At 42.8% G+C, this 12,093-nt stretch overlaps 1 protein-coding gene across 1 annotated transcript in view; it reads left to right on the top strand.

Annotated features, from left to right (window-relative positions):
* mmp15b (matrix metallopeptidase 15b) overlaps nucleotides 1-9,356 on the top strand; it is a 35,993-nt gene extending 26,637 nt beyond the window's left edge. Inside the window, exons 7-10 of the mRNA XM_036585843.1 lie at nucleotides 4,792-4,930; nucleotides 6,350-6,500; nucleotides 7,280-7,398; nucleotides 8,652-9,356. Of these exons, the coding sequence (XP_036441736.1) occupies nucleotides 4,792-4,930; nucleotides 6,350-6,500; nucleotides 7,280-7,398; nucleotides 8,652-9,121 (879 nt within the window). The 3' untranslated portion in view covers nucleotides 9,122-9,356. The remainder of the gene's footprint in view (nucleotides 1-4,791; nucleotides 4,931-6,349; nucleotides 6,501-7,279; nucleotides 7,399-8,651) is intronic.
* Nucleotides 9,357-12,093: the final 2,737 nt, after the last annotated feature.

Below are 12,093 nucleotides of genomic sequence, written 5' to 3'. Positions count from 1 at the left end.
ATTAATTGTTGTACTCAAAATAATTTAATTAGTAATGAAAACCTTGCATTAATGCAGAAAAGCATTTTCACTAGTGGTCTCAGACACTGTAGCTTGCCATTGCTGGTGTTCAGCAGTTTGGAAAGTAAATAAATGTAAGGAGTCTGTGTTGTAAAACTGGCAATTAAGGGGAATTAGTGGAAGTCTGTGGGCCAGTGGAAGAAATGGCTCTACAGCGACTTCTAGTAGCTTTACGCTCAAGCTGGGACTTCATCAACTGCCAGGCCCTGTATGTAATTCTCATAACTACATAACCTACACTTCAGATTAATAAGATTTAGATTAATTAAGATTAATAACTAAATACCAGGCCTGTAGTTTAAAGGGTTAAATGTCCCTGAACAACATCACGTCATATCATGTGATTCTCCCCTACATGAAAGAAGCTGCTTCTTTGTCACGGTGTCTTACTCTCTTGCTTCCCTTTTTTATCAGGACGACTTGGAGCGGATCATATGATCCTCTCTTTTCATTCGATGAAAGGAGTTCTCTCTCTGCCTTTCGGCCCTTTTTTTGGTTGTCCTTGCTGTCTTGCTGTGGAAGAGGTGAGGAAGAGTGCATAGAGCAGCACGATAGGATCTCCTCTGCAGTCTTGCCTTATGTAACACAAACGTTTTGAATACCTCACACAATGAACTTTTTAAAATAACTGTTACAGTATTAAAGTTACTCCTGTAGAGCTAAATTAGACTTATGTACAGGGCACAATGATTAACCCTGTAACAAACGAGATATACCGTTGTTAACAGTAGCTTGCACTGGCTTACTGGCTAGCATTTAATTACAGCAAGCAAGTAGCCACATTTGCACCGAATAAAACAGTTAAACAATTCATTTTGAACCACTTTATTAATGTATCAGGCCACAACTGTCAGCAAACGTCCACAAAACTTAATAACATCACAAAATAAGGTCACCCTGATGCCCTCACTTTGTGCTAAGTTAGCCAGTTCACCAGTTGCAGCTTCATTCTACACTTTGGCTCAGCGCGGCCCTGAATGTTCACACCAGTGACTTGGTTCACACAGTGCACCATGGGTATGCAAGCCCAGTGGGAGCATTTAGTATCTCCCCTTGTTTTGTGGAGGCAAAAATTACAGACTTGAGCTCAGGGCTGGACTGAGAACTACATTCAGCCCTGGACTTTTGTCTAGACCAGTCCATTACAACCACAGTGAACCCCCCCCCCACCCCACCACGACCCCACAGCGATTACGCCTACTATCATAGTTACAGTGAGTGGATGGATATTTTGGAAAAACAATAAACACGGTTTATGTCTTTAAAACACATGAGCGTGAACAAGTGAAATACACTGTAACTTGTCTGAGAAGAGTGACCGCTAGCAAAGTCCTTATAGGAAAGTCTGTTCACTTGCAACACCGCGGGGCAGTTATTTCCAGCCATACAAGACTAAACTCCCATTTCTTTGAATGAGCAGAGACCTAAAAACTCTAAACGAAGGTCAAAGTACCGTCTTAAAAAACATATTTGAAATCTGACAAAAATCTCATGAATAGTTTGTAGCGTTTGGCTCAGTCACGCTCAAAAAATGTTTTTTCGGGTTGCTCTGGCTGCTGTGCTTGCACAGATCTTGACAACAAGGGTGGGCTTTCCTCGATCGCAGTGTAATCTGCAAGCTGATTGGCTCTTTTTCTTAAAGGGTGATACTTTCTCTATAGACCTTCACAGACAAACGCCATGTTGAGCATTATGAGCTTTGCCATTCATATTTCAACCAGTGACCGGTCTCGTCCTTTGTGATGTCTCTGCTGCTAGCTAGTTAGCTAGTTAACAAGCCAGTGTGTCGTAGTACATTAGCATTATGCTAGCCATCTGTAGCCTAAGTGTACAGGTAGACTGAAAGAACTGGCTAAATAACCCCTACTGCACTTTGGCCCTCTGGTATCCAGAAAAATTGTGCACTTTCGTTTCTTCATTTCTTTCTGTTTTTTTAAGCAAGTTTCCGTTTTTTGTTGTGCGCTCCCTCCTTGCTCTTTTTTTAGGTTTTCTCCATCTCTCTCTAGCTAGCATTTATGGCTGAACTTTCCCAGTTCTTATCATTTGCTCTGTTCTGGGGTCGGCAGCATTTGGCCACACACTGAGAAAGCAGTGGGCCGCTAATGTGTCTAGATATGTGTGCTACAGTATCGCCCCAGGCGGGACAAAACTCCAGTCATTTTATGTAGCACTACATTAGAAACTTTTTTCACAAAGTTGAGACATTACAACTGTTGCGGCTGAGTCTCGAATAAGTTGCAGGATGCTTTACATTATGCAACTCAAGTGCAGTTGAGCTGTAGGTTTCAAGCAAACTAAAGTTTCAACATGTTAAGCCAGCCTCAGCGTTAAATTACAAAGTCATAGCCTTCATGAGTTTAACAACAAGAAGTGGGAAGGAGTTTCAGATTACTGTGCTGAAAAGGTCTTTCGGGAGTTCACGGATTACGTAATAACTCTGTAGTCACCAAATGAACAGCATTTACTGTAATGGAGCCTCATGTTCTTGAGTCTAGAGCTCTGTAATCCTCATTTCTTCCCTTTTTCATATCCATGTGAAAGGGTGACTTCTTGTGGCCTACTTGCTAACGTTTGTCACATTAAATGATTGTTGTTTTAAATGATGTTTTAAAAAAGCCAATAACACAAATGAAAAAAGGCTAAACCCAGAGCTAATTAGACACGTGATATTTCTGGAAGATTCACTGGCAGATGTTAACAGCAGCGTTGTGGAAGGATTGTTGTTTTATCTTGTGCTGTGGTTTCATTATGCATTTCTGTTCTGGATTCAGACAAGCTTGAGAGAGTGACCACCCACCAGCTGACTGTATCTGCACCATTTGAAAGGACCCTTGAAGGTTTGCAAAATAATTTGCGCGGTGCGAGTCAGGTGGGTCTTTGGCCATATTGAGCTTAATAGAACACGGCCTCCTGCTTTCTGCAAGCCTGGAACAGTGACTTCTGACTTTTAGGGTATAATGTGTCTTGTCTGTGTACAGGGCTTGTGGAGAGGTACGGCTGGAGTGGATGGGTTAAATTTAGAGCCTGCTGGCTGCAGGCTTGGCGCTGGCTTTAATTTGGGTCAGGTTTGGAGTAATCTAAAGGTCTTGGCTCGGAGCCCAAAAAACAGAGGAGAAATGCAAAGGGCTTCCTCGTAGGCCCCACATGCAGTGGATAAGGACTTGTATGCAGAGTGTGTGCAGTATGTAAAAATAATCCTTGGCAATAAAAGAATCACCTATGGTTCCCTAAAGAACCTTTGAATGGATGGTTTCTTAAAAGAACCGTTTTTGAGATTTGTAAGTATGAGGAATCTTACAACCAATCCAAGAATTATTCATTCTTGGAAGCTGCATGATGGGGGGCCATAGATTGCACCTTGCAATATATCAAAAACACATTAACAGTTTGTGTGGTTTAAAATTGGTCTGCATTATTTTTAACCAGTTGTGTGAATGTCTTGATTAGGCATGTGACAATACACAAATTTTATGATTTCCACCAAAATACGATACATTTTAGAGTATCACAATATAAAGGTGTAAGCATTGTTTCTTCTTTTGTGTGATTTTTAATTCTGAGATCAAGATATTTTAAAAAGACCTTGATTCTACAGAGCTTTAAAATACTACACATAGTGGATTGACTCAGATACATAAAGTTCTCTAGTATAACTTAAACACTCAAAAGTTACAACCTCTAGAGTTTATAAGATCTTCAGAATAAAAGGCCAGTCACTTAAAGGGTGGGTGTGTTCGTAGCATAAGCATCGCCCCTCCCTGCCTTCTCATGTAAGACTCTCGAAAAAGAGGTCAAATGTGTATCAATGATTCAGTTTTACAATCGAAGCTGTTTCAACTTCCGGCCAAAATGAAAAATTTGTGGCTGGTGCTGATTTTAAGGAGCAGAAAATCCTGAGATTGGCCAATACATTTTTATATTTTAATGATATTTTACTTAATTTTATACTTAAGTTATATGTAAGTGTTTATTTTTGGCTAACCAGATATTATTGTCAGGTCTTTTCTTTGTTTTGGTTATTAAACTAAGTATTCAATAGGTCTTTTCATAAAAATGGTTCTTTTATGTTATTCTCTTTTTTGTTATTTTTGATGTTTTGCGTTACCAGATTTGCTGTGCTATTCTAATATGAAGAGGGAGTTACTGACATTGGGTTCCCCAGTGACATAATAAAAAAGGTTTTGTTTTATCATCAGGTAATTGTGAGTTTGAATCTCAGTGATACTGCAACAAAAATGCTGTAGGCCAGTTTGGTTATTGGTTAGTATTCCAAAGGCCAGTGCTGCAGTGGTGATCAACATACAGTATGTTGTGTGGCTCTATTTTGCACGTAAAAGGAATGTTGCATTAGGCAGTGACAGGTGGAAAACAGTGCTACTGTACTGCAGGCTTCAATATGTTGGTTAACAAGTTTCAGCGATTGCCCAAGAACTTTTTTAACAGATGTTTTACAACGGCTTGGTCAATTTTAGGCATGGAAACATGTATTCCCTCAGTGTTTGGACCGCAGTTGCAAAGAACAATGTGGCTTGGCTTGGTTTTCAAACCAGCCTGGTTTCGGCCTCGGTCTGGAGGAGGACCAGCAGCCTTCAAAACTCTGGGCCTCGCTGACAACTGCGGGAGATCTGAAGTGTCTCCTGTGGCCAAGAAGACCACTAATAGACATAAACATCATGAGAGAAAACCTACAGCCTTCATCGCTTTCTAACACTTTCTGTTTCGCTCCTGCAGGGTCGCTGGTTCTGGAGGGTCAGGAGAAACCGAGTGTTGGATAACTACCCAATGCCCATCGGCCATTTCTGGAGGGGCCTGCCTGGAGATATTGACGCAGCGTACGAGAGACATGACGGCAGATTTGTGTTTTTCAAAGGTGATTTTACACACCGATGTTCGCTTAACTCCATAGAAATGTCACTTTTGGCTTTGCAAAGAAATATATATATAGAATAAGCTGTAAAAAGCTCACCAAGTTGTGGAAATCATTACATATGCCAGTTCCGCTTTACGTCAGTTTGCCATGCCCAGTGTATGACTAATTCCTGCATTGGGACATTTTGATCTATGGCATTTAGTAAAGGAAGTGTCTGTGATTTCCCTTAAGTAACTATTAGCCTTAGGCTGATGAATTTTACAGGTAGAGCTAGTGAGAGGACATGAGTTTTTAAATGGTGGAGCCCCTAGTTGGACGCAATAGAGATTTTATTGCACACTCCATGCAACTTATAGGTTGGTACTAAAACCCTTATGAGGCCGCTTTAGCTATTGCACTTTGCCTCACAGTTGCCTGGGTAGCAAAACGCAGGTACATAAAAATAGTGAAGAGTTCGGCCCACATTTGCATTGTGTTTTTTATTACTTCATTAGGCTGTAACCGAAAACAGCCTTGGCGGCAGTCAGGCTTTCCCTAACTGATTGTTCCTGCAGTCATCGTCCATTGAAATCTTAATAACTTCCTGCGTAATCATATCTATGCTGTATTTTCATATTCATTTATATTACGGAACATTGTTGCAGGAATAAAGGGGGAGTTGGAGGGGATTGTTCTGATAAAAGCAAAGACAGAGAAAGAAAAGGAGACAGAGAGAGAGAGAGAGGGAGAAAGGTTTGAAACTTGTTTTTTCTGCTGAGAAATTTGGAAAACGTCTGATGTCATTGGCAAGGTCTTCTTAAACTTGGACGCCTGCCATCAGAAAGAAACCAGGGGACCAAAAAGGCTTGGACGGCAACATCTGTTATATTTGAGGCAAGGCATCGCTGTTGCATCAGCCCGTGGTTCCCCAGATGCAGAGGTTGCACTTTTCAGGGATGAGAATATAGGCCAGTTGCGTCAAACTAGGACTCTCCAGAGGGTGCCACCGTGTCTGCCATGCAATTCATAATAATAGTCATAATCATAATAATAAAAAACCTATAGCTTAATCTCCGTATGTGTTGAGATGCTGGGCAGGGCTCTTTTGTTGGTCAAACCACATGCTGGAATGCTGGAATGGAACCAAACCCAAACTGTTACTACATCTTTTGTAATGCTGTCATACGCAGTGCTTATTTATGTTTTCAAGTGAACAGCAAAACAAGCCTGTGACGGAATAGGGGAGTTTCTCACTCGTTTCTATGACTACCTTAGGGAAAATCCCCTTATATGCACCATAAAAGCCTATTAAGCGTTACTGCCGTTTTTCTCCCTCCCTTTTTTTCCTCATCATAGTTTTCAAGCCAGAAACTCCTTCCTTGTGTTCACGTTGCACTCAGTTCACGTCGCACTCATCCTCTCCTTCTCTGTTCTGCACAGGGAGTCAGTACTGGCTGTTCCGAGAGGCCAACTTGGAGCCAGGATACCCTCAGGAGCTGATGGATTATGGCAGAGATATTCCCTATGACAAGATAGAGACCGCTATCTGGTGGGAGCCATCTGGCTACACCTACTTCTTTAAAGAAGACAGGTGAACGGACAGTCCTGCTTATGTTCCACTGACCAAATTTCTAAGAGTAGCATAAGTGATTTATGTTTATCACTGTAGTTTAACATCAAATGAACATTTTTTCCTGAAAAAAAACAGCACAGGTTTAGCTGGTCACCCATGGTCATACTGGTTGAGCAGCGTACCAGCACCCAAAACACAACATGTGGTTTTACTAATGACCAGCATATCAGCTTCTATTGTTTCTGACCAGCATACAAGCATCCAAAACTCAATATATGCTGGTTTTGCTGGTACCTAGCTATACTGGTCTAGGCTGGTTCATCTAGCAGGGCTTGTGGCTGTTAGTTTCCATTACTTCTGTGCTAGAAAAACTATCATATTTCTGCTGTCATGACAAAATATTGTATCTCCATTTTTGTTACTTTTTGGCATAATTTGAAAACTCTTTCAGGAAGAATAGATCAACAGAAATAGTCTAAATTACTTGGGGGGGGGGGTTGTTACATTAACTTTCGTTAAAGGTTAAGCATGTTTTTTTCTTGCTTTTCCATTTTGGAGATATGAAGTTTTGTTCCAACTTTGACAATGTGTTGTGTGTTTGGATGCCAGTGTGCTGGTCAGCAGCAATGGAAGCTCTCAGCAGGGTTGTTGGCAACATTAGCCTTAGGGTTCAAGTGCAAACTAAAGAAGAAATCTTTGGGCACCAAGCATGTTTTGTCTGACTATATTTGGGATAAAGGGAAAATTAACTATTGCTTTAAGGATTCACAGATGAACTGATATTCCTTTGTCTGTAGGTACTGGCGTTTTAATGAACAGTCGCGTACAGTGGATCAAGGCTACCCTAAGCCCATCAGTATATGGGACTCATCAGTGCCTGTGTCTCCCAAGGGGGCCTTCCTCAGCGATGATGGAGGTGAGTGGGGGGCAGGGCCAGCCAGGAAACTGCCTGAAAACTCAATCCATTGAAGAGAAAAGGAGGGTCAATCAGCAAGAGAGAGAGACGGGAGGGGGAGAGAAATGTGATCAGGGAATTTAAGTTAAGAGCAGAGGAAAGAATGACATCACTGAGAGAAAGAGGATTGTTCTCCCTTTGTCCTGTGCTAGTCTCTTCAGCATTATGAGAAGCGCTTACCTCAGAGAAAAGCTCTCACTCCTAACCTGAGTACCATTGATTAGGCAGAGCCATGGTGTCATTCTCATCGGGCACTTTGGTGTAATTGTCAGATGTATAATTGAGTTTCTGCTGGTTGCATTTGGCTGTACTCTTCCATTTTGCTGTCCACATTAGTATGGTACACTAGGCAAGTGAAGTAAAATTCATAATGTATCACATGAATTTCCATAACTGCTTCACACATCGACTGCCACTCAAACAAAACACTGTCATCTTTAATGTAAAATGCATAATGTAGACAAATAATATGTTTTAGATGAATGAAGAACAGAGCTGTAGATAACAACTGATAATAACTGTGAAAGCTCTTTAACACCAAGAGTGAAGTTAATATACGAAGTGAAATTAATATCCAAGATATCTCATATTTGAAAAGATATCAAATCTTGAGGCTGATAACTTTGAGCTGTAAATTTGTAAGTAGATATATTCAATGTTATTTAATATCTAATAACTTTGTGTTGTTACCGTTGTTATATCAATCACAGAAATTATTAATATGACAAGTGATTCCAAACTTTTGAACATTTATGGCACTTGGCAGATGCTCTTATCCAAAGAAACTTTAATCATGTTACAGAAGTAGGTGAATGTAGGGTTTGGAGTCTAGCCCAAGGACTTATTAGAATAGCATGGTGAAGGAGTGGACAGTATAGCAGAAACAGGCCTTATTATGTTCTCTTTGTAATGCAGTTCCTCGGTGTTCGCTGATAACATCCACTAAATGCTCAGAAAAGTGTATTTTGATGTAACGTATTGGAATTTATCATGATATGAATAAATATTGTCATATTGGCCACCCCGAGCATGGTGTGGAGGAGAGCACTGTTACCCACTACATATACTAACCGCAACTGTAGTATATTTTGCCAGCCAGATAGGAATAGCACATCAGTTAAGTTAAGAACACTGGTGATGTACAACATACATTTCCATTACTCTTGCATGCACCTACTTGCCTGTGTCCAACACCCTGTCTTTTCCCCCGACAGCCTACACATACTTCTACAAAGGCAGTAAATACTGGAAGTTTGACAACCATCGTATGAAGAGTGAGCCTGGCTACCCCAAGTCCATCCTGAGGGACTTCATGGGCTGCAGCGTGGACCTGGACCCAGACAGAGACACGGACGTGGACCCGGGCCGCAAGTGGCCTGACCGCCCACCGTTTAACCCAGACGCCGGGCGGGACAAGGACAAGGAGAAAGATAAGGACAAGGAGCGAGACCGCACCAACGATGTGGACTACAAGGAGGCGACAGAAGAGGAGACGAACGAAGTGGACGTGGTGCTGAAGATTGACGAGACGGAGCGCACCATGAACATCATCATGGTGGCTGTACCCCTGGTCCTGGTGCTGTGCATCCTGGGCCTGATCTACGCCATCATCAACACGCTGCAGAGGAAAGGGGCGCCCAAGTACTTGGTGTACTGCAAACGCTCCTTACAGGAGTGGGTGTAACTTTTCACTGTTTGACTTTGACTGACCTCTGACCCCTGATCTCTGTTCCCGTGTCTTTTTTTTCCACCCCCTCCTGGTGTATGTACATGATAAATGTGTGCGCGCACACAAAACACACACCTTATACTCTTTTGTCCCATGGTGCTGTCCTAATGAGTTGACTGTAGTCTATTTATATCAGGAAGTTTGCACATTGTTTTTATTGTTATCCTTTCTTCATCATGGATTTTCTCCTCCTGCTTTTGAGTTCGTATTGTGTGCACATTTCTTTTTATTTCTAAACGAGGAAGTTTCTCTGTTCTGCAACAGGGAACGATAACAAACTGCCGTCCGGCTCCGCAGTTGTGCTCTGGACGAGGAGAAAGCAAGAACACAGGACAACAGAAATCGATAAGCGTGTGCAGTATATAAAAAGGGAAGAAACGATGTAAATCTCTCCATCTATGAGATCGCTTTCTAATCGCTCCCTTTACTCAGGTCTTAGCTGACTGGGCAGGCCAGAGTTCAACACGAAAGGCCTGGTTAAAATGGTGAGGGCCATAGGCCCCCCTCTTTCAACGCAACTGTGCATTCTGGAGCTCTGCCTTTACCCACGCTTGCCTATGATGAGGAACAAAAATCACACGCGTTTTATTGCCTTAGTCAAACCACTCACGCTATTGTTTTAACAATGGTGCCTTGGTCTTGCCAGCCAAAAGCCTTCCTGTGGTTTTGCCCCTATAGGAGGAGCCCTCTGACCTCCCCCATGCTGCCTGGCGTGTTGCTTTCTCTCTATGGCCCTGTGATACTGTGTTGACTATAATCTTTTATTGTCAGAGGAGCATAGCTCACGTGGTGCTTTTCATTTAGGACAAAGGCGGAGTACTGTGAAACCGCTCTGCAGGGGATGGGAGGGAACATTTGAGGTACTAGAGGACAGAGGGAGGGGTTTTAGCAAATGTTGATGCAGGAGCCATTTGCCAAGTGTAGGCCTGTTTTAAACAATACAATACGAAGAAAAGGCTATAAAAGCCATACCACTAGTGCATACCACTCAAGCGTTCCAATTGAAAAGTCAATAAAAAGCACTCAAAAGTTTTGCTTATCGGGGGCCCAATTATAAATAAAAGCCTTACTGGGCCTCTCTCTCCCCCCTGTTAAAGACTGTTAGATAATCCTTTCATTTTTAAAACAGCAGGTGGGTGAAAACATTGCTAACCTCCAGCAACCCCAACACAAACCCCCCCAGCACCAAAGAAATCCCTCTCTCATCTGCCCGAAAGGTGAGAGGACAAGAGCGAGGGGCATGAGCAGACAAGGGAAGAGAAAGGAACTAAGAAATAGAGAGAGAGAGAGAGAGAGAGAGAGAGAGAGAGAGGGAGAGAGAGAGATCTGTTTAAGTTCAAAGGGAGGGGGGTTTCAGCTGCAGAAACCTTATCTGCTAAGTCCACTGGAAGAGGCTTACAGTCTGTTATTCCAAAGGCAGGGCAGGCTTATTTTACACAGATAGGCTGATTTTGATGGTGGGGGAGGTATAAAGGGGCGTCTGGCCTGATGCTGCCTTCATGAGATATCAGAGTTATTGTAAAGTTGCATATATGTAAAAGTTGCACACGAGTGTCCCTTGAAGTCGGAATTACTGAAAATACTAAGAAAAAACATGCACACACAGGTTCCCTGGTAATGTGGTCATTACAAGTGGAAACTTTGGATATGATATAGTTTCTGACTGTATCCTTTCAGTGTGGTGGAGGAAAGGATGGTGTCTGTGGTCAACAATTGGTAAAATGTTAGAAAGGTACCAAAAAGAGATCAAGAGGACTAATTAACTCAAAACTTTTCCCACTACACAGCACTTGAAATGCGAAGACTTTGTAATTACGACTTCACAAGTGGAGAATAGGACCGTCCAGCGAGCACAGAGAGGCAGCATGAGTGGCCAGCTAGTAGAGGAGAGTAGAGAGCTAGGCAGAAGTGCAGTCCCCATATGGGAGCATGCTGGCATGCAGTTGCAGTGGCCACTCTGCCACGGGTTATTTTAGAAACACATTCTTTGAATGGGAGCGGAAACAGGATCTGTGGCTGGCATCCGTTGTGCTTCCATTCAGGAGCTCCAAGCTGGACTTTGCACGTTTGCCCACACTCGTCAGGATTCCATAGAGCAGACAAGGCCAGTGACTCGACTTTGCAAGATGGACCTGCCATCCTTGTTTAAAATATAAACTGCTCTCCGAGGTGCTTTGCTTAGTCTACTGCAACCCTGGTCCTGGAGTACCCCAGCCTTGCATATTTTAGTGTTTTCTCCGTTCTAACACACCCACTTCAGCTCAGGAAGAGCTTGTTAATCAGCTGATTCACTGGATCAGGTGTGCTAGTGTCAAATATTTCCTGCCCCACCACACTTGATTGACCTCATCGAGACCCTCATAATGGAATACTTCAAACTGTGCAAGGAGGGCAAGACAGTCAGTCCACAGAACTCAGTTAGAGCAGGAAAAGCACCTAAGGAGGGGTCCTCTAGGACCAAGATTGGGAACCACTGTGGTGTTAACCTTGTAACACTATGCAGATTCCAAGACAGAGCCAATAAACGCTCTTCACCTCACTTGAGATGTGCCTCTAATAATCCCAGTTATTCTCCCTCCACCAGCAGAGAAAAGTTCTCTTCGCAAAGGCATTGAAGACGTAGCGAAGTGAACGAACGAGCGCGGTATTATAAATATTGCCTTGCCGGGCGAGGTTGAGTCGAAAGTGCTTTCATAAATATTATTGAGAAGGTAGAGGAGACGGAGGACAGTCATGATCCGCATGCTGCCGCTGATGGAGGCCGTTCAGCGCGGTTGCCAGGCAGCACCCCCCCCCCTTGTCTCACTGTGCTCCCGTCATCTGGGGAGATGTGGAGGAGAGTTAATCAGAGATAAAAGCTCTTCCGCCTCTCCCTCCCCTCCTGCCCAGATCAATGAGGAATACACAAACAGGCCTGAAGGGTATCT

The sequence above is a fragment of the Colossoma macropomum genome, unplaced genomic scaffold, assembly GCF_904425465.1.
Source record: "Colossoma macropomum unplaced genomic scaffold, Colossoma_macropomum, whole genome shotgun sequence".
Classification (NCBI taxonomy): Eukaryota; Metazoa; Chordata; class Actinopteri; order Characiformes; family Serrasalmidae; genus Colossoma; species Colossoma macropomum.
Note: the sequence above shows the minus strand (reverse complement) of the source record. Positions and strands in the feature narration are given on the sequence as shown.